Source organism: Plodia interpunctella, chromosome 5, assembly GCF_027563975.2.
Source record: "Plodia interpunctella isolate USDA-ARS_2022_Savannah chromosome 5, ilPloInte3.2, whole genome shotgun sequence".
NCBI classification, from domain to species: domain Eukaryota; kingdom Metazoa; phylum Arthropoda; class Insecta; order Lepidoptera; family Pyralidae; genus Plodia; species Plodia interpunctella.
Window position 1 is genome coordinate 1041371 of NC_071298.1, and position 23753 is coordinate 1065123.

Here is a 23753-nt window from a genome sequence, read left to right on the forward strand (position 1 = left end):
TGCAGTTTCAACATTTAGTTTCCATCATTTAATCTATTTATTAATTTAAAGAAACATATTTAACGCGTAGATTAATTATTTATAAGGTGAAAAAATTATATATTAGGCACGTAACACTTACAAATACTACAAACACGAACCTATAAATACCGTCCTGTACCGTGAAACATCGATTTCACACTTTTAATTGCAATACTGAAATCAATTAATCCGCAACCATGTTCCGGTGTGGCCAATAAAAGGAAGAATCCGTCACTTGCCATTCCACAACTCCGGACATCTATCTGTAGCCAGAGTCCACCGGAGTTTTCCGATTTCGGTTATATTCGCGGTGTTTGTTTAGCTTTGATGGATACGCTCTTTCGCTTTCAAAAATCTCGTCCGAGCATTAGAAGTGAACAGACGTGTGTTGTGTCTTTTTCCATTAATTAATTATTAAAATTACTAAAATACAATATAAATTCGTGACGAGTACTAGGAGAGCAGAAGCCCGACGTAGTGGAAGACAAGGACAGGACAGGTGAAACGAGCGAAACAAATAGTGAGTCACACTTCCTACTTTAACTACACTCGAACTGGTGGTCAACACCACAATAACTGTGGACCTGTCTCAATTTTTCGGTAAAAAAATGCCTCGAGTAGAGAGATCACCTCCATCCACACCTGCTCACACTTCTGAGTCTGAGGCTGCCCCATGTGATGACAGAATAACGGAAGGTGTCACAAAACGACAAAAAAGAAAAAAGGATTCTCCTCCAAGTTCCTCAGGAAAACCACGAGATGATATCATGAATATGCTTAACAACTGGAAGTCCGGCCAGGATAAAGATATAAAAAACCTTTGTTCAAGTATGGCGGACATTTCAACACAGATGTCAAAAATGACGCAATCACATGACGAAATTATGAAACTGGTGGACTTCATCTCAAAACAATATGATGATATGAAGCTTAAAGTAGAATCACTGGAGAAAGAACGTAACCTTCAAAAAGAACACATCGTATCACTGGAAGCTAGGGTCGAGGATTTACAACGACAACAAAAATCTTCTCAAATTGAAATTCGCAATGTGCAGACAGCTAAGTTGAAAAGCAAAGAAGAACTTTGTGCGTTTACTGAAAAATGTTGCGAGGCCCTAGAGGTGCCAATCAAATCCTCAGATGTCAGAGACATTTACCAGTTTAACGACAAGAAGGGAAATAGCACCATTGTGACCGAATTCCACTCAGTCCTCACCAAGGATAAAATAGTCGATGCAGCCAGGACCTACAATAGGAGATCTGCGACTGAAAAATTTAACTCCTCCAAGATTGGCTACAATAGCCCCAGTTTTCCCATATACATCTCCGAAAGCCTAACACCTAAGACCAAGAGAATGCTATTCCTGGCACGGGGCGTGGCAAATGATAGCGGGTACAAATTTTGCTGGACCGTGAGAGGGCGAATATCCCTGCGCAAGGACGTTGGCCTCCCTGCCATCGAAATTAGAAGTGAGTCACAGCTGCAAGCACTAAGAGAAAAAACCAAATGACTAGTCAGAGTCCACCAGCTAATCTGGCCCTTGACAGTGGGCATTTCCCCAGGCATGGTCCTTGGGTATGCTGTGTATTCGTACTACTATTTTACCTTCATACAATATTTGCAATTGTGTAGTTTTTTTGAATTTGTCTGTTTTTGTTTTCAACTTTCTTGTGTGGACTATTGTAAGGTTGTGCGCTTTGTGAGTAACTTATCTAAAATAATAGGACTTTTCTTTTCAAACAGTGAATTAACTAAAACGATTTTAAACTCAGAGTCGATTAACCCCAAACTTCAAAATTCGATTGTGTAAACCAACTTCTTAACAGTATTGACGATGTCTCTAATAATAATTCTAGCATGTGTAGCCCTGAGCAATGCCCTTCGTTGCCTTTCAAAAACAAACTGAAAGTAATAACGCAGAATATAAGAAGTGTATCGCACAATTTCGACCATTTTCAATTACTTTTAGCGCGAATAAAAGTAGAATTTGACATTGTTGTACTCACAGAAACCTGGAATTCTACAGTTGTTGTTTTTCCTACTCTTGAAAATTATACAATACACTTCACGACAAAATACAAAAATCAAAATGACGGTCTTGTTGTATACACAAAAGCTGACTTACCTTGTTCAATCGAGGAAATACCAATGATTGATGCCACGTGCATGACTATTAAAGTAAACTATGATACTCTTATTATTGCTATATATAGATCACCATCATTTACAAACATTTCTAATTTTCTTGAATCATTAAATGACATTCTAACACGTTTTAAGTCTTTCTCAAATATTCTGATAACTGGTGATATTAATATTAACATCAAACCTGAAAGTACCAACACTGACTCATCCGACTACCTTAATTTGTTAGCTTCACACGGTTTGACAGCGGGGCATACTTTGTGTACTCGTGAAGATAGATGTCTGGATCACTCGATGGTTAAGTCTATAAATTCGACCACAAACATAGTTTTAAACTCCCCGATAACCGACCATAATGCAGTCATTGTTGGACTTGACCTTAGAGTAAAGAGAAACAAAGCTCAAACTCACATCAAGCACATCAATTTTGAAACCACTGTTACGGACATAAGCAACACTGATTTTAGTAGTATTCTATCGTCGAGTGATCCGGAATGGTCCGCCGAAGAACTCGTTAATATCTTATCTACGTGTATCACCAAAAACACATCCCTTAAAAAGATTCCGAGACAAAAAAGAAATATAAAACCGTGGATTACGCCAGGGCTAATGCGATGTATTTTAAAAAGAGATAAAATGCACATGCAATGCAGGTCAGAACCAAATAACCATACTCTAAAAGAAGAATACAATTTGTATAAAAATCATTGCAACGATTTACTTAAAAGACTAAAGAAACTATATGAAAAAAATGAACTTGAAAGACACAAAAACGATCCTAAAATGACATGGAAGACAATAAATTCAATCACAAATTTGAAATCTCAAAAAACACCGCCAAGGAATTTACTCAATATTTCGGCTACTCCTGAATCGTCCTTAGACCAAATAAACAACTATTTTGCAAACGTTGGAAGAGACTTGGCAGAAAAAATACCCAATAACGATAACTGCCCCGGTGCTTCAAATGGTGGAAACTTGGTAGGTAACTCATTATTTTTGGATTGTACTACTAAATACGAAGTTGGCTCGATACTGTGCAAATTGAAAACCGATTGTGCTGTGGGTTGGGATGGCATATCCTCTAAAATTTTGAAAATGACTCACCCTAAATTAGTTCCAGTTATCACGCACATATTCAATCTTTGCCTATCTGCAGGTGTTTTCCCGCGGGTATTCAAAAAGGCACTTATCCACCCCATACATAAATCCGGAGATAAGAACGTAATAAGCAATTATAGACCCATCTCAGTACTCTCAGCTCTCTCAAAAATATTGGAAAAAATCATGAATAAAAGATTAGTAGAATACCTTAATAAAAATAACATCATTTCCATAAAACAATTTGGATTCCAAGCTGGAATGTCAACTGAAGATGGAGTGGTCGAGCTTACAGAACATGTCGCAAAATTAATAGATAATAAAAAGAAATCCTTAGGCATCTTCTTAGATTTGGCTAAAGCGTTCGACACGGTCTCTATTCCTAAGCTCTTAAAACAAATGGAACGGCTGGGTATTCGTGGTCTGGCTCTAAAACTATTTAGGGACTATCTTTCTAATAGAACGCAAAGAGTTGTCATTGATGACTATGCTAGCTCCGATGCTGCAGTAACATTTGGAGTACCACAAGGCAGCGTGCTTGGGCCAAGCCTCTTCTTAATATATATTAATAACCTGTGCAACATGAACTTATTCAAGGGAGAAATATTCGCATTTGCCGATGATACCGCACTAATATTTCATGGTGACACTTGGGAAGAAACTCGTAAAAACGCTGAGGTAGGGCTGGGACAGGTAATGAGTTGGTTATGTGCTAATACCCTTACACTAAATGTTAAGAAAACTAACTTTATTACATTTGGTATAAACCGTAACCAATTGCCATCCTCCTCAAAATTCCAAATTAAAGCCCACACCTGTAACCTCAATGCTCATTCAGGATGTGCCTGTAGCTCTTTGGAAAGATCTAGTAACATTAAATACCTAGGAGTACTTCTTGACGAAACGCTTTCATGGCAACCCCAAATAAATGCACTTACCGCGAGGATTAGGCGTCTAATACCAATCTTTAGGAAACTGAGGCACGTCGCTGATATTAAGCTTCTAAGATCCGTCTACTTTGCGCTAGGACAATCCATTTTAACATACTGTATAAGAGCATGGGGTGGTACCAGAAAGACAACTCTTTTGATTCTGGAAAGAGCACAGCGTAGTCTATTGAAGGTACTCCATTTCAGGCCATTCAAGTATCCGACCCAAGCACTATACACAGAAAGCGATGTTTTGAGTGTGCGACAGCTTTATGTAGCAAACATCGTTAAGTTTCAGCATAAAACAACACCCCTTAAACTTGATCAATATAATTTGATGCGTAGAAAAGATAAAGTCTGCCCAACATTTAGTCGTAAAACCTATTTTATTACAAAATTTCAATGTTTTACAGGACCTAAACTTTACAATAAAGTAAACGGAATAACTGAAATACACAACCTTAATAAATATCTAATGAAGAAAAAACTACAAAGATGGCTTAAAACCTTAAATTACGATGACACGGAAAATCTTCTATCAATCTTGTCATAATAAAGTTGTAATCTATATTAATATATAAATCATAATGATAATACTTAAATATTAAAAATACATTTTTAAATATCATATATATCCTAATTACATAACTTACTATATATACATATATTATACTTTACCACATAATATAAAACTAATAAAATACCTTTCAAAATCAAACTTAATATGTTAATAAACTTTGTACTAAACTAAAATACTAACAACCTGAATTTATATAAATAAAAGCGTTAACTTATTTGCCACACTCCATATTCTTCGTAGTCTAACTAAAATGAATTGAATGCTCACAGTCGCACGGCGCATGAGTCATGCTTGTTTACGCCAATCTTGGGATATTTTGTACCTCCGTGGTAATTATGTAGGTAGTTTGAATTGTTTAATTAGTTAGACACCTTTATGTTCGTAATATATTATAATTTTGTACTTAACTTGAGAAAATAATAAATGTTCTTTCTAAATGTAAATAAATATTCCTAAAATGTTATTTTGTGAAGGGACCTAGTGTTTATAATACAGGCTCGGCCTAGTTTAAACACTAGTGTGATGGACTCAACCAATAATTATGTGATTACGATTACCTAAATACATTATTACTGTACCTAATTAGACGTAAGTCCAAATATGTATGTTTTTTATGAAATAAATAAATTATTATTATTATTATTACGCTCACTTATTGATGTAAGCTGGCTATATTGTATTTGTTATTTACGAATCAAATAAATAATATTCGTTTTATTTGTCTTTTGAAGAATATTTATTTATATACGTAACTAGAGACCCGTCCCGGCTTCGCTCAGGTAAAAACATAACAATTCGCATATATATTATACGGCTAAAGCTTTCTAAGGAACTATTCCTTGGCAATTCCTTTCTATTGGTGAAACCGCATGAAAATCCGTGCAGTAATTTTTCAGTTTATTGTGAACACGACAAATGATTATGTTTTATAATATGTAAAGGAAAGTATGTAACGATGTATTCAAATTATATTCAATATAATATTTTAGTGAGTATAGGTTTTACCAAGATATAAATGAATTATGAGATTTATTGTAATTCATTTTTTACGGTACACCATTGTGAAAATACGACACGATACGATTTGCAAGGTATTACTTATTGCAAACAAATAATCTTTGTTTTTAATTAAGTATTTACCTCTAATAATGTAAATGACAACAACTTCAATAGGAAATGACTACTTAAAACATAAGATTGAAAAACAAACAATTAAGTTATCAACATTTTAAACTATCGATATAATCTATACACAGAGCACGCGTTCAAAACTTTTTCTTTAAAAATATGTTTGTAACATGCGAGCAGCAGCAACTAAGTGACACCTCGCCTTTTGCCGGAGATTCAATAAGTCTCCATAAACTTCGAAAGATAAACCTTCAGTGGTAAACTGTACACGTATACGTGCGCAGTTTTCATTTTGTAGAGAGGGAGGAATAGCGCCGCTTCCTTGAGGGTATTTATATAACTAAGCACAGTGGTTCTAAGAAGAAGAATATTTAGACCTTGTTATGATTTTTAAGCGCTGGTAATTTAAGTAATCGAGTTTACTGTTAAAATTGTATGTTCTCATTACGGCTAAATATTTGGCCGAAGCATCTATTACAATTAAATCGGAGATCTATATTTCTACTAAGGTAAATAAGTGATGTACTGAGTATATCGTATACATCGCTAACGATATTTTTATTATTTTATTGATTAGATTATTAAAAATTAATTCCGAAAATTTATATAAGTACAAAATTTAAATGACCCCGTGAAATTCGCTCGTTATTCGTAATACGGATAGATAATAATATATAACAATATATATTAATTAGATTTGTATGTATATATTAATTAGATTCTTCCCTTTAAACGAATTCTCCTGCCGACTTAAAAAACGGAGGTGATGGAGAAGTAGCACATTCATTAGTGGACATTTATCAACTGTAAATAAAATATTAATATATGGTATGTGGAGACAAAACGCAGCTGAAATTATACCAATATAAAATTTATACGTATCAATGAATTTTTTTATCGTAAACAATTCAATAAAACTTGGCTCAGGCGTCACTATTTCGTAAAACAAACGGTAATACTCAAGCCATAGCTCTTATTCTATATATAATATAAATATTTTCTTGTACATATCATTCGATGTCTCAGTTAACATATCACTTTTCGACTCTTTTCTGAGACTTTAAGCTTTCGTCTGAGACCAAAAAAGAAAAAGGTATACAAAAAGGTATATAAAAAGGTATATACGTAAAAAATATCAGCAAGGCCGCAGGGCTAACTAACATATGAATGTTAGTTTTTATTACAATTAATTTTATTTTCATACATACATAAAAAATCTAATTTTCCGTTTAAAATTTGTGTGCATCGCGGGCGACGCTATTTCACGCAAAATCTACTGGACGGATTGTTATGAAATTTGGTATACGGGTAGAATATAACCTGGAATAACACATAGGGTACTTTGTGTTACGTTAAAAGTCTTACAAGGAATATTGTTCCTTGGAAAACAGCCTATTAAGCCACGTGATAATTTATATTCGACGTTAAATACCTTTTTTTTCCTATCTCCCTCTGCAAATATAATAAATATTAGTACGTTCTCGTGATGAAAAAGAAAAATAATTTCCACATTAGGAAATCTCGAAATCGAATGCGAATCGTGTATTTCTATATCGATAAATGCGAATTGATAGATAACACCTGTGCTACGGCATTCATTACGAGAAAACGACTATTTTTTTGACCCTATCTTTCTAACATATTTTGATTCGAAATAAACCACCGTGAATCATTTTGAGAAACGTGTAATTACTTCAAAGTATTGAAACACGCCGTATAGCAAAATATGTTCCGTGTATCACATATATTTATGGGTAAATTTGAGGCCATATAAGTAGTGACCCGGCCTCCTGGCTTCACACGAGATGTGTATATAAATCTTCAGAAATAAATTGTATAACAGTAAAAATTATAAAATCCATTGCATGATTTATAAAAAGAAAGATTAGGCGCGGAGGGAGACTTCTTTATATTACACTAAAATTCAATCACAAGTCAAAATAATTAATAGAATTTGTTCAAGCGATGATTGATTGACGCGAATGATTAAAACACCGCGGAACACTTTAAACAAAAGAAAACAAACATTGGAACTTTGCCGGAAAAGTATATTTTATTCGTTAGTTAAACCGTTCGAAAGAATTAACAAGTGGGAGTAATTTGCAAAGGAATTCTTCCGTTTTAATTACAGGTGGGTCACGTAATTGAAATTAATTAATTTGAAGTACAGGGAAAAGGAGAACAATAGGGGATCGGTCTTTGGTCGCAGTAAGTATTTATTTTTTTTACAAATGTAGCAGCAAATATTGAAATGTACAAGATAGCATTTTTACTATCATTTGTATCGATAGATAAGACTGACACAGGCCTGTAGGAAGTGACATGAAAAAAATTAGGACAAAGCATTACATAATAATATTCATGTAGGCTGAAATTGATCATTGTAACGTATGATTAAGACTTTGGTCACGTGCGGCGTGAGGTCTCCTAAAATCGGACAATTGTGATTCCGTTGCGTCGTTTACTAAGGAATATAGAGTATTGACAGCTGATAGACTACAATAGCAAAAAGGGTTGAGGGCATACGATTAGGAAAGGTCAATATATGGAACCTCCCACTGTAATAGTAGAATGAGAGTAGCTTAATTATACCAAACTTGTGAACACGAAAATCACCCATACACATTTGCGAACAGTGTCTATGGAACTGTAGATTTGTACATTTTTATGACGAGAGTTTTTTGTGTTTTTGCCATTGACTCTTCCTGACATTCCGATACTGGATTAAAGGATTCCGTTTACAATATATACGAATAGTTACGACGATGTCTATTAGTATCATTGACGACCTCGACGGCGCAGTGGTAAAGTTCTTACCACCGAACCGAGAGGTCCCGGGTTCGATCCCCGGTCGGGTCATGATGGAAAATGATCTTTTTTTGATTGACCCGGGTCTTGGATGTTTATCTATATATTATATTATTTGTTATAAAATATAGGATCGTTGAGTTAGTATCCCATGACACAAGTATCGAACTTACTTTGGGGCTAGCTCAATCTGTGTGATTTGTCCTAATATATTATTATATTATTATTATGTCAGATTTTTAAATGGATTTGTAATACATGTCACACATGCTTTTGACTTTATTTTGAAAAAAATGGAAAAACATGGAAAAATTCTGGAATTTTTTTCCAGATTTTTTCGTTTCGTCAATTTTATTTTAAAACTTAAGTTAAAAGCATGTGTGACATGTACTAGCAAATCCATTTAAATAGACGCTTGAGTATTTTCAAAAAACATATTTTTTTACTTGCAACAGTGAGGTATGTTTATTAGTTAAGAGTACCTAATACTCTCTAATTAAATGGCGTAATGATCGAATCGTGATCCATCCGATTTTTGTCACCGTCCAAAAACTCAAAAATATTGATGACATATTGTGAAACTGTGACGTTGGGAAAACCTAAGATTATTTTTACGTAGTATTCGTCATTTCATGACATATCGTTATCAGTTCATACATGTTATGAGTTACACCCAGTTAAATTTTATCTGACAAGTGACAGATAAAATTTAAGGTACGAATCCAATTATATAGCAAAAGCTGTAAAGTATAATATAGGAAAAGTAATTAAGGATTTTTTTTTAACATGATGAGTAGATCACCAAGCCAGGATATAGTCAAGAGGTATTTATATACCGTGGTCCTAATTTGTATATAATAATGAGCGTCATTATTTTTGTATATTTGTGTGCATAAATTACAATTATTAAATTTATTCAATTTAGTGGCCGTAAAAATTTAAATGTTCTCTGAATGAAGTCACAATGTAGTCTTTGAATATCCTGTGATGTAAAAAGAATACGTTGGGTCATACGTATCAATAAATAAACAGAATGTTACTTTATTTTTCCAAATATATAACAGGTTGCACTTTATGGCACCAACCTGCTATCTCTGTTTGGTCTAATTGTTAGTCAACCAGCAGTCGCTAGAAATGCCATATTGCGTTAAGTCCACCTTTTGTACATTTTTATTTGTAATTTTATGCAATAAAGTTTTCAATATTTAAACAAATTGATAAACAGGAACACAAATATAAATACAATAAATAAACAATTTACAGGATTGTATGGAAACCATGACACAAGTTAATTGCATGTCTTCTTCAGCTTCTTGACATAAAATTCATATCATTTGTTCAGAAATCCGACTTTAAGAGACACGTCAAATTTTATATAGTATTTTCTCAAAAAGCTTAAAAATTCTGTCATATTGCAACGACCACCTGTTGAGATATAATGTCGAAAGAAACTCATTTGAACAGTGTTGGTCTTTAGGTTAATAATAAGCCCTTTTGTCATAATAGCTATGACGCCAGAATAGATTATCATCATAGTAATCAGCAATGGTAATCTATTAGTTTATGATAGTTAATTGTGTATGTTGACAGCTGCCATGGAACTGTCAGCTTCAAACGAATAGAATGTTATCATCGCTAGTGGTGGTGATAAAATTTGATTCATCTGTCATCTTTATCTGGACGCAAAGATATGACCACTGTTCACGTAATAAAATGAGATTCATTTCGTTTAGAACAAAGAAATATAATTTTGAAATAAATTAATGCGTTTAATTTTTTTTTATATTAGTTAGTGTGAGTACGATCTTATGGCGATGTCTCGGGGAAATGGTACTTCATTGTTACAACGTAGAAGAACAAAAACAGTGAAAGATCGTATGAAGCAAAGGTAAGTGTTTACGTATTGATGTAATTTGTGGGCAAACGAAATGAACCACGATTAAAAAAGAAAACTGAAGGATAGAATAAAAATCAGTTTTTTTTATTACTTCTATAATATTCTCACCTTCTTTTTGATTGCTCTTCTTAGTGTTACGGATTTTGTCAATTTCTAAGTAATTTTAACAAAGAATATAGATAATACGTTGATAAAGAAAATTGGTCTTTTATAATCTCGTTTCGTCAAATACAAGATCGACAAATGAAACAAAAAGAAAGAAGTTGACGCAAGTAAAACTTTGGACAAGGACTTTTACTTATCACTAGATTGAATTTTCTTCGATTTTTATCTCCGTTCATTGTAAAACTATGTTCATTATCAGTCATTGCATGCATCACACTAATAAGAGTTGTGTGTTTTGATTAATTTTGATATTATTACGGTATTGTAAAATCATTGAAATTCTATAAACTATTTACGTGATCTCGTGTTGTTTTGTTATTGAATTATTTAACAATGGCGTCTGTGTACAGTGAAAGTGACGTTGGAAATACAGAAATGGATGAAGAAAATGTGGACGATACATTACCTTTGATAGTTACTGAAGACCAGTCTAATAACAAGCTGAAGATCTTCAACGCTGCCTTGAACCTTCTGATACATATCCTCATTGGAGCTACTGTGGGAATAGCATTGCTGTATAGCTTCAAGAAGGGTCCAATGAATGCTACTACAATTCACATCGTACTTTGTGTTCTCGGGGTAACTATATTGCCAACAGTAATGGGATATATCAATAGGCTTATTAGAACAAATACTGTAGTTTAATATTTTTTAAACAAAATTGGTAAGGTTAAGTTAGGAGAAGAAGATACTCATAATATAAACATGCACGTCATTAATAGTAGTTTTATACTTTGAGTATAAGTTACGTTTTCATATTTAAAGAACCTCTAGAAAGCGTACAGTTAATGCCTACGTTTTACCAGCGACATAATAAAAATGTACGTATTCATAGTAAATTAGTAAATGGTTGTTAACAAAAATATTGACATAGATTTTTGTACACTCAATAAGTTAATTTTTCCCATTTTCAGTACCAACTCCTTATGGCTCAAGCAATTCTATGTCTGTCACCTCACAATAGCTGGTCATCTTCTCTAAAGCTACTGCAAAAACGCCAAGCACACTGGATCCTACAGATCTTGGGGTCAGCTCTGGCAATTGCAGGCAGCTTCGTTAAGATTCTAGACAAAACGTCACACTGGAATACTCTTCATGGACAATTTGGTAATATAATAAAAGATATATTTTAATTAGATTACATATTTATAGAAATAATTTCAAGGACTTGCATTTTCTTCACCGTAATAGCACAGTGTGCTTGGTTACCACTAAACCAGTAATTTCTGCAACAGGCCTTTCCCACTTCTTGATAAAATATCATAATATTGTAATCTGACAGATAAACTAACCTGCTAAATAAATCTGCCTGATGTGATATGTGGTTAACCGTATCCAACACTTGCGAAACTTATCAACACTTGTCGCGGGTTCGATCCCCGGTCGGGTCATGATGGAAAATTATCTTTTTCTGATTGGCCCTGGTCTTGGATTTTTATTTATATATGTATTTGTTATAAATTCGTTATAGTATCGTTGAGTTAGTATCCCGTAACACAAATCTCGTACTTACTTTGGGGCTAACTCAATCTGTGTGATTTGTCCTATTGTATTTATTTATTTAAACACATTAATTCTATTGTTCCGTATATTGCTTATACCTACACGCTACCACATACTCGTACTTCATCAGCAAGCGGTGCAAGGCCCTTAGTATATTTGTTTCCTTCTCAGCTCTCGTCGCATTGGTCTTCACAGTAGCGTCACTCGTCAACGGCATCACATCCCTCTATGCCTACGAGCTCCGTCGCATCATGCCCGGAACCCTTTCCAAGATCACCCACATTATCTTCGGAACTGTCGCCTTCGGGGCCGCTTGCATCTCCCTCTGCTACGGCTTCGACAAAGGTTCCTTCAGGAAATGGGCCTCGGCACCTATGGCTGCAACTGTCATCACATTCACTGCTACATTCACTTTCATTATTATTGTCAACCCACTAGTAATTTTTGTCGATAAAACTCTTAGGGTTATAAGAAGATAATCCTGAATTGAAACTAACATATTATTGGATACGTTGATCTTAAAGATGTTAAAGAAATTAGATCTTTGAAAAGACGAATCAGTTTGGTTCGGTTCTTTTGGGATTTTTTTCATACGATCATCTCATTATTTGTCTTCAACATTATTATTATTGGTGCTACTAAAATTGTACGTCAATCAGAATCAAAATAATAATTGATTTCTCGTTATCGTGTTTAGAGATGTTTATTATTTGCAGCATATGACCGTTAATTACATTTCTATCGTCATAAGTCGATATGATTATTGAGTAATACTAGGAACTAATTAGTGAACTGCATGGATAATAATTACGTGAATTGTATCGTGTATTACTTAGATAATATTAGGCGTATTATTGATAAGAAGTACGTGATAGATTGGGCATTTCGTACTGATTATTGATACTGACTGAATCATCTTATAGTTTTCGTTATATTTATATATAAAATACAAAGATGTGATTAATCAAACTGATGAAAAATGCATGTTATTGTTACCTTTATCCCTGCTCTACTTGCGCAAGACTGTCCCATAAAAACAGTTTTTTTATTAACAAAATATCTTTGCCCAGCAATGTGACAAAGAGTAATTCAAAAATATAATCTTCAAAAATAGTAAAATTAAAATGAGAGCTAGTGAAGAGCTCGATAAGAAATAAATATTTACAACATTGTAAATAATGTAAGCAAATAAATGGTTTTGGCCTTTGTCTGTTTTGAATGTAACGAATGTTTAATTTTTTTATTTTATTAATTTAATAATTAAGATTTGCGAGTATTGTTCGTATCAGCGCATTGTTTCATTCATACCGTAATATTTCACAAATAAAATAGTTTTTATATTGACATTCCGGTATTATGAATAAACTGGTAATATTGAAAATTGTTCCGTCAGTCATTTGTTTGTAAAACATAGGTTTTATATATGAATTCGGTAATTCAGCAACACCTACTCGTACAAGCAGTAGGTTACGCCTAGTTGTAATCATTGAGGCGCCGCAGCTGTCTTCAGTATTTAGCCGTAACATACATATACATTATGTGAGATTTTGTGAGATTTTTCAGGGTAGTGGTCAATGGAAATTCCTAGTCTATGCTTACCTCCATGGGCTACAGGCGTGATAATATGTATGTATATCCATTAAGTCGGTGATGATTACTTATAGTATCACTATGATTTACCTCCAATAAGGCGTAAATTAAGAATTACATAACGTAATTAATACTTGTTCTCATTATAATCAATAATCGTGAGGTACGACATAGCGTTAACTCCTTTCGCCTAGTTATTCCAAATCAAATCAAATCAAATCAAATCATTTATTCAGAAATTAGGCCTTCACAGGCACTTTTTCACGTCATATTCTAAATTAAATGATGTTTACCAAAGCTACAAACTACTAGCATTTCGGAACGACCACTGCTGAGAAGAAATGCCGAAAGAAACTCATTCAAACAGTGTTGGTCCCTATTATGCCAGAAGGGCTTACCATTTTTTAAATATAAATTTATGTATAATTTTTTATCAGTAATATAACAATGTAAGTACACAATAAAGTACATGGTCAAAAGGTATACTGAAACATATTATGATATTATTCCTGTTCACGTGTCCCAGTTCTATTCCCACTCCTTTACTGTCCAGGCCGCTTGTTTGTGGAATGCATTGCCGGCTGTAATTCGCAACGCCCAAACCTGGTCATCTTTTAGAAAGCAAGTAAAGTCTCATTATATTACTCTTCTTTAATCTATTATATATTTATTCATTGTTGTATAACAACAACTTTTACGCTTGTCTGTATGTTCATATATTTCTTCTATATCTTTTTATTTTAATATTTTATTTTTTTGTCTAATTATTTAATACTGTTAAGTTTAATGCACCCTCTCAGTTTACTTGTGTCTCTTTCCATCCAAAGGTTGGCTGGAAGAAATTGCATTAGCGATAAGTCCGCCTTTGCACTCATTATGTTTGAATATCTTGTTGTAACTGTACTCCATTGTGAATGATGCAATAAAGAGTTTATCTATCTATCTAATTACAATTTATTAAATATATCTATAATTTGTCAAAATATCTTATAATAATACATATAATAAAACTATACCTAGGCCAATGTCTGTATATAGGAGTATATAAGAGATATCACAGAAACATTATAGTGTGGTGGGATCTTTATGGGACTAACTGAAGCCATAACAATTATTTTAAGAATGTTTGTCTGTCTGCCTGTATTTTTGTTAGTGTATCGCGCGAAACGACTAGATGGGTTGATGATGGATGATTTGATGCGTTTTCACAGTTGTATAGCAGATGGTGTAACTTAAATCTGGTATAGGTTTTATCGCCATAAGTTACTTAGAACTCCAGATATTGACAAAAATAATTTATGAGTGGACGCACATAAAAACGCGGGCGAAGCCACGGGCAATAGCTAGTCATCAATAGAATTATAATTTAATTTGATTCGACTTCGTAATCCTTATGACACGAAAATGATAAGGGTATTCCTGAGCTCCTGGCGACAGCTTCTTAAGTGATTGTCAATTTTATAGTGTCATTGAAGATATATTATGGTTGTAAAGGTAACATTCAAGGCACTACATTGACTGACTCCGAGTGTAATGGTGTTTAACCAAAATGACTTAACCGATTTCGATAAAAGATCGAGATTGTGAGATTTGAAAATGTATTCCAGGATTTTCTGATTTTACAGAAGAAATAATCAATCTAAGTAACACTATTATGATTTTACTTTTTAGCATTATTATGATTTTAGTTTATTCACATTTCCTTATAGGAATAACCTTTGAAATATAATCTCAATAATTCTGTTTAGCCAAATGGGCGATTCAAGATGCTTTCGGTACTCTAAACAATATATTTTATTAAATTAAATGAGGCCCTAAAATCTGGTTACCTTTCCATCTTTCGCCGACCAGAAAATAACTACGTCGATTGAAATCCCACGTCAAAACTTCGAAGACAGTCGCCTGACGTTTAATATATATATATATATCTCACTAAAACGTAAATGTGAAAATAATAGCCAAGTTCGATTCAATTATAATATATCTAAAGTCAATATTTCATTTTCGGCTCTACCGAAACATTATTGATTTATATAAATAATTGCAATTTCAGTAGACAATTCTGAAATTGATTCATCAATAAAATCGTTTAACATTTTTAGTAAAACAAAGCAAACGACGTAAATTCTACAACACCTCAAAGTTTATCTTGTTTTTGTTTTAGTTTCTATGTTTTAAATTTTGAGCTACTATTTGTTTAGGAGATTTCAACATATAAACCAAATTTAAAGTGTTCATTTTAAATAGATTTTGAATTATGAATGGCTGAATATTGGATATTAATACTTCGGTTAATATTACGTGCGATGCTGCTCGCCAGTTCTTAGCTTGAACTTGGCTTAACGCTACCGCGTGTCTTGATCTAACCTTTATCATATAAATTATTCTCAGAGGTTCCGATGTCTGTCTGTCCGATACATACTGGCCGTTGGCAAGCTGACGGAAATTGAGTTAGGGTAACTTTTTGTCGATATTATTAGATGTCTTTTTCACATTTTGAGAGTTAAATACAGAAATATATGTATTATTACATGACTGACTGGAAAACAAACATAAAATATTATCAAACAAATTGTCGTCGTTTTTAAAGCAAACAAACCATACAGATCTGATTTGCTCTCAGTCATTCCAAATATATTTCATTGTATCATTTTTTTTAGTTTCATACAAGTTGCTCCTCGGTGCTCCGCTCACATGAATATCTCTAATAATATATTATCATAGAACATCTATAGTAATTACTTAATATTCTATTTTTAATTGAGTAACAAAAACTTTCAAACATTCACACACACATCCAAAATTTTATATATAAAAAATTTTTGTAGCATTAATTTTATTTTCATACAAATAAAATAACACATCAGTAACGCAGTGAATGTAACGTAAAACACATACAAATATTCCTACAATTTGTTAGTACGAAGCGAATTCCATTAGCAAGAAGCTAGTTACTCAAGAGATTTGTAATTTATTTAAAAGGGTACTCTCATACGAAGGAACCCTGAATATTTCTAAAGTCATCTGGTATGTCTTCTCTTTACTATCGAGTTGAAATAGCAAATTATATTAATTTAGACACTACGTAGCCACATCAATTACCTGGGGTGTTCACAGTTCACATAATCACTCTTCATCGAAAGCACGTTTCGCCGAAAAATTTTTTTGGTTTCTCAAAATCTGGATAGGTAAGCTTGAATTAAAATAATCGATAAATTCTGCTTGATTATAATTAGGTTAGGTTGGGTAAGAACATGATAATAAACACAAAAATTCGGCGAAACGTGCTTTCGATGAAGAATAATTCTGTGAACTGTGGACACCCTCAATTATCTTGTCATTGTCTTAATTGAGGTCTTTTATGTTATATTTACAAATATCTCAACATCGTCAGGCATTTGATTGTACCCACTGCTGGGGCACAGGCTTTCCTTATGGATAGATAAGGAGGAGTGGAGGAGTGATCCAACACGCAGGCCCATTGCAGGTTGGTGGATACAAATATTTAAAATTTTATTTACTAAATTACAATCGAATTAAGATACATTTACCATATGATATCAGTTTTAACACACAGTAGTTTGAGTTGTGCATTAGCCATTTTCTAGGAATATTCTGAAAAATATACGTAGTTAATATATTTCGTGTACTTTTTAGAAGCGAAAGGCTAATAATTTTCTAAAATAAGTCTAAGTAAGAGTCAGATTTTACAGTGTCATGCATAAATCTTTTAACATAAACATAAATAAATATATTAGTAAAAATCACACAGATTGAGCTAGCCCCAAAGTAAGTTCGAGACTTGTGTTATGGGATACTAACTCAACGTTACTATATCTTATAACAAATACATATATAGATAAACATCCAAGACCAGGGCCAATCAGAAAAATATCATTTTTCGGGTCATGATGACCCGACCGGGGATCGAACCCGTCGATCGGACCTCTCGGTTCAGAGGCAAGCACTCCACCACTGCGCCACCGAGGTCGTCAATTTTGGTACAATATATTTTTGGTATCTATCCAAAGCTGGTGGGTATAGTACTTGAATTCTCACAATTCACACAGTGCCAATATGAAACAACTTAATCAATCGGTAAAATGAAATATAATGTAAAATAAAAAGCGAAAAATTAGAAGGAAACCCAAAAAGTCTATTAATTACACTAATGGCTTTACCATTCATTGAAAACCCGATCACATATCACCTAAACAAGCAATCTATGTTCCTGTAATCTGTTATTTAGTTCAGCGTCTAATGACAAAAGTTTGTTAATTCAGCCGTCTCACAATACATTGTCGAAAAGGTAAATAAAAGTAGGGGGCGTTTCGGCGAAACAAGTAAACTAAGTTCGTTCATTTGGCAACGGCCATAGCCAACCACAATAGGCGTTTGTTTATTGGAATGTTAAGTTATTTTATTGCTAAATTCCCCTTAAGTGAGTCGATTGTTACTACCGCCTGCCTGACGTCAACCCTCCTTGAGAATATTATTGTTGCCTATCGGCTCCATAGGCTATGTTAATCGCCTCATTCATGGAAAGGATATTGCCTGATTGCCTATTGATCCATGCCTTAAAAGTTAATAGCTAATAACATAACATTCCCAAAGGGTTGAGTCCCCTCTGGTTGTGAAATCACAGCCGTCTATTTAAAATTTTGTGTATTTTACGCGAACCTTGGCCTTTGGGGCGTCACAGCTCCGAATATAACCGAAAATGAGAGAGATTTGATCTGCAATTCAGATCTACCTACACGGATAGGGTTTGAATATGTAACCTTTAAACCATACGTTCAACCACAGGAGTAGGGAATCGGAACAGAGGCTAAGCTTACTAAGGAACGTCCGAAATTGTTACCAATTTTAGTAGGGTTGGTAAAGGAGATTTAAATAAAACTAGTTGTTCGCCGCGAACTTAGATCTCGCGAACACAATAAATTTTTGATGAGTTTTTACAAAATTGTGAATATTTCAAAAACGACTTAATCGATTGTGATGTCCCAAGAACTTAAAAATTATATTGACAGATCCTATTCATACATTTTTACTGAGCAGATGCGAAACATTAGGACAGCCGTTGCGCAGTCCTCAGCTTGTCTACTGGCCGAGCGCGCGTAAACCGGTTTTATCCAGTTGCGGCGCGTACGCAACGAGCGGCTAGTAGACACGCACACATGCATTGCATGCTTGTAGTAGTGTAATTCCGAAACCTAGTTGTATGAATTCATAACAATTCATAATTTATTTATTTGATTGTTTGAACCTTAGGCTCTATTCCTATTCCCTAATCCTGCAGTTCAACCATCCGATCACTACTAGGAAGTACCTATATGAATTATTTACAACATCAGTGGCGCAGTGGTAAAGTGATTGCCTCTCAACCGAGAGGGCCTGCGTTCGATCCCCGGTCGGGTTATGATGGAAAATTAACTTTTTTCTGATTGGCCCGGGTCTTAGATGTTTTTCTATATATGTTTGTATTTGTTATAAAATATAGTATCGTTGTGTTAGTATTTCGTAACACAAGTCTCGAACTTACTTTGGACCTAGATTGATCTGTGTGATTTGGTCTAATATTTGTCTTAACCAAAATTAATTTCAAATCTAGGTAGCATTTAATCGCCAATAAATTACGTGGATGCAGTACACTTGTGTTGTTTTAGGTTAACATGAATCATTGGTGCGTATTGGTGGCTTCCCTAATTTAACGGATATTCAATTTGAGAGTAATTCCCAAATTGGTTTATGGGTTTTCGCTTATAACACGATGTTTGGTGTGTGTGTGTGTGATGATGTTGGTTTAATCCCGACGTGTTGTGAGTTAACTAGGTAATTAATTTTGCACATATAGGTACATTTAGTTGGTCTATTGCCTATCGCAAACATGATCACGTAACATCACAATTATAATTGTATTGCAAAATGAATGGTTGCCACAATTGCAACACGTCAAATTGAAGTAAAGAGAAAATGAAAGATTACAATTTTACCGGAATCTGATTTTAACTTTGTAAAACTTATATTACACTTCTTTCCTGTCAGAGGTTAAAATACAAAGAAATTGTTTTAATATTCTTCCTTAGTCGGGGTTATTAAGCCCCATAACAATAAATCATGGCAAAAATATCAAAGGTTACATTATGTACATACGTTGTGTACATAGATTTAAACTGAGCCAGATACCGCTTCTACAAAAGAAATGCCTATCGCTTTTTGCATGTACGCATGCACGCTTAAATAAATAAAATAAATACAAACGTCAAATTTTAATTAGATAAATTATTTTTTTATCTAACACTCTAGGACTGGGATAAGACACAGCTAGTAGAATTGAATTCTTATATTGTACTAGATGCGTTGGGTCCGTCTTGCGTCGTTCGCTCCCGTCGTAACTTCAAGAATCAAGATGACACGGTAGTGACATGAAGATATTCTACACGGGGTAAGAAATTTCATCGAAATATGTCAAAACAAACAAATATCCGTTTGCACATCCAAATTTACGCATAACAAATAGCAATGGGTATGAAATGTTGAATGGTTGAATCGCGTTTCCACCACCCAATAAACTATCAATATTGGACATACCTCAGCATATGCACAGGATTTGTCCTTACCCCTTGTAACATCAGCAAAAACAAAGCTTCAACGAATTATACCGATTGAATGTTACATTACCACAAGTCATAGCCGGCTACAGAGAGCAAAGAGCGGCTCGAGTGTGGCATCTAGATTGAAATATGTGCAAGTATGTTCATGCGATCCCTACGTTTGCAATATTTTACGACTAGATACCAGTTTATCAAACCCTAGTCGCAAGTATAAATCAGTTAGGATCCACTTTCATAGTAGATATATCAGAAGGACCGTGGCGAGGATGCAGATAACAAACAATTCGACAAAATGTAATTTTGAACGGTACTTTTGATGAATACATTTTATTCGAGATTTTGTCTTTCGGAGATAATAACTTGTGTATGTTTCTATTTGTTCATCTTATTTATTTCGATATTCTCTTGTTGTTTTTTGGCGGCTGGCAACACTGGAGCTTACTTGTCAATTTGATAGCTCCGTATTTAATAATTGTAAATAAATAATAAAAGCAAATAAATCTTTACAATACAAGTAATAATTAATATTAACAATTCAGTAATAGTAACAATATATTTGTAGATATTTGTGTGCAATAATTATATTTATTTTCACGACAAATAGTGTTGAAAGTTAACTTTGTGGTTACCGGTGTATTTGTGTTTGTTGTTGTGCAGTAGTTGCATACAATGATATAGTTTAGTGACCATACACTTTTGTATACAGGTATGTCATATAAATTGAAGCGGTGGTGGTGTAATGGTTAAGACGACCACCTGTGGATCGAAAGGTCTCAGGTTCGTATCCTACTCGTGCCATATGAGTTTGTATACCGAACTGACTCATATATAGTAGTTTTGTATTACAGAAAAGAGCTATCCGTTTTATTTATGGGTTAAAACCTCGAGATTCTCTTCAAGAACTCTTCAAATCAATTAACATCCTCACTGTTGTATGTCAGTATATCTTTGATGTGCTTATTTTTGTCAAATCAAATTTACATTTATATAAAAAATTAAACGAAGTAAATAGTGTAAACACTAGAAATAAGCACAAACTTTGTATGAATAGATTCAGGCTTAAAAAGGTTCGGCGGTCTTTCGTGGGTCAAAGTGTAAAATTATTCAATAAACTCCCTGCAGAGGCTATTAATCTGCCAATGAAAAATTTTAAAATTTATGTTAAGAAAAATTTAATGGATAAAGCGTATTACACAATTAACGCCTATTTGACTGATAAAAACGCATGGATCCTCCCGACAACTTTGCCACTCCACACATGATCTCCTAATTTTTATTTTACTGTTTTTTATTATTTTATTCACAATTTTGAATTTTGTTATAATAATTCGTATGGCATTTAAATTTTATTTGTAAAACATGTACGTGATTTGTGATCTTCAAGTGTCTGAATTATACTTCTATTTCGACGAATAAGAATTGTAATTATGAAGTCATGGGAATCGAGTGTGTCATGCTCACTCAAATGGTCAATCTGGTGGTGGCGTCGTGGGCCGGGTCGTGAGGTTCCCTCTATTATGGTTGAGCTACGCGATGGCTGTCCCATGCGTCAACTCGTGAACGGGTGCTGCCAGAGGGAACTGGTCATCTCGTTTCTCATATATTTTCATGTAAGTTAATTGTGTTTCACATCGATATATATATATATATATATATATATATATATATATATATATATATATATATATATATATATATATATATATATATATTATAATCAGCACTCGGATCACGATCATAACCTGTTTTGATATACCTTTTGACTATGTACATTATGTACTTTTATATATTATTAGTAAGAAAAGAAAAAAAAAAATTTTTTTGTAAGAAACAATAATGGTAAGCCGATCTGGCATGATAGGGACCAACACTGTTCAAATGAGTTTCTTTCGGCATTTCTTCTCAGCAGTGGTCGTTCCGAAATGCCAGTAGTTTCTAGCTTGTGAGAAATAACTATAAATTTAAAGATTGACGAGAAAAAGTGCCTGTGAAGGTCTAATTTCTGAATAAATGATTTGAATTTGAATTTGAATTTGAATTTTCATAGACCACCATTTGCTTCCGGTGAAGAAAAACATCGTTAGGAAACCACACTGGTGGACTGTTTAGTTCACTAATGTGGCAGGTAGTCGCAACCTGCCACTAGATGGCGGTAAGTAGTCGTAAAAGTCAAGCCAGATGCATTTAATCGACTTGATATAGCGATAATAATTATACTCGATATGATGATAACGATATAAATTGGTTATATACTTGCAACTTCAAATTATAAATATAGTACAATATATAGTTTGAATATATATTCACTTAAAGGAAGTTATACTTAGATAACTTATTGGAGTCTTGCTTTATTTGGCTAAATTAAAAATCACAAGATGTGTTGATTATTATGTATAGAATAAATTTACCTAAAAACTCACGTGTAATTTAGATTTCAGATCAGAAAATAGTATTTAACCGACACTAAATGCATTTTATGATATAATTTCTTTATTATTTCTATCTGTATACATTGTATAATAATCCTTATATTCAAACCCAAAAGACAAGCTATCCCTTGATATGAACTCATCGTATCACAACAGCTAAAAGGAAAATATATCGCTACCATTAAAAGTTGCGCGCAATAAGGAACTCCTGAGTTTACAATACAGAGTGATTTCACAGACCTATGTTTGAAACAGACAACGGAAGTAGCTACATTTTTGCTATTGTTCACAATATCAAAAATCTACTTTAGCAAATAGAGGACAAAAAACTTTTTAATTAATTTAATATTTATTATTGAGTTATTTTTTTATTACATATTTAGCGGCCCGTCCCGGCTTCGCTCGGGTAAAAACACAATCGGGTAAAAATTCCTTAACCTTCCTCAGGACTCACATCACTCTATCTATTGGCGAAAACCGCATGAAAATCCGTGCGGTAGTTTTTGAGCTTATCGTAAACAGACAGACAGATAGACGACGTAGTTTTATAATATGTCAAGGATTCGTTAATAAAATTCTTTAATTTTCAACTATTTAAATTAATGAACGTTGTTTTGTAAAACATCTTTTGAGATGTATCATGTATAATCGTAGGCAGATTTTTCGTATTTATTAGTCATATTTTGGAAACATTGATTTTTTTTATACTACCAAGCAGACAAACAGACATGTTGCCTATTATCAACTTTTACGGAACGATTCCAATACAACTCAGTTCAATTTAGGAACCTAAAATGAATCGCAATCATACAAAAAAAAAATAAGTCGATGGTACGAATTTG

At 33.6% G+C, this 23753-nt stretch overlaps 1 protein-coding gene across 3 annotated transcripts; it reads left to right on the forward strand.

Moving 5' to 3' along the window:
- Positions 1-284: 284 nt before the first annotated feature.
- LOC128670202 (uncharacterized) lies at positions 285-14371 on the forward strand. 3 transcript variants are annotated; one of them, XM_053745679.2, is made up of 7 exons: positions 285-353; positions 5421-5437; positions 8037-8113; positions 10503-10601; positions 11126-11354; positions 11690-11882; positions 12450-14371. In XM_053745679.2, the coding sequence occupies exons 4-7, from the start codon at positions 10522-10524 to the stop codon at positions 12755-12757; spliced, it is 810 nt and encodes a 269-aa protein (XP_053601654.1). In that variant the 5' UTR covers positions 285-353; positions 5421-5437; positions 8037-8113; positions 10503-10521; the 3' UTR covers positions 12758-14371. The 3 variants fall into 3 exon arrangements, with proteins under 3 accessions (XP_053601654.1, XP_053601656.1, XP_053601657.1); XM_053745681.2 differs by lacking the exons at positions 285-353; positions 5421-5437 and adding an exon at positions 5452-5556; XM_053745682.2 differs by lacking the exons at positions 285-353; positions 5421-5437; positions 8037-8113 and adding an exon at positions 5459-5556.
- Positions 14372-23753: the final 9382 nt, after the last annotated feature.

Excerpts from the sequence above, each read along its gene's own strand:
- LOC128670202 (XM_053745679.2), top strand. The coding sequence starts at position 10,522 with ATGGCGATGTCTCGGGGAAATGGTACTTCATTGTTACAACGTAGAAGA. Across the intron at positions 10,602-11,125 it reads AAAGATCGTATGAAGCAAAG|TGAAAGTGACGTTGGAAATA; the intron begins GTAAGTGTTTAC and ends GTCTGTGTACAG. Across the intron at positions 11,883-12,449 it reads TACTCTTCATGGACAATTTG|CTCTCGTCGCATTGGTCTTC; the intron begins GTAATATAATAA and ends TTTCCTTCTCAG.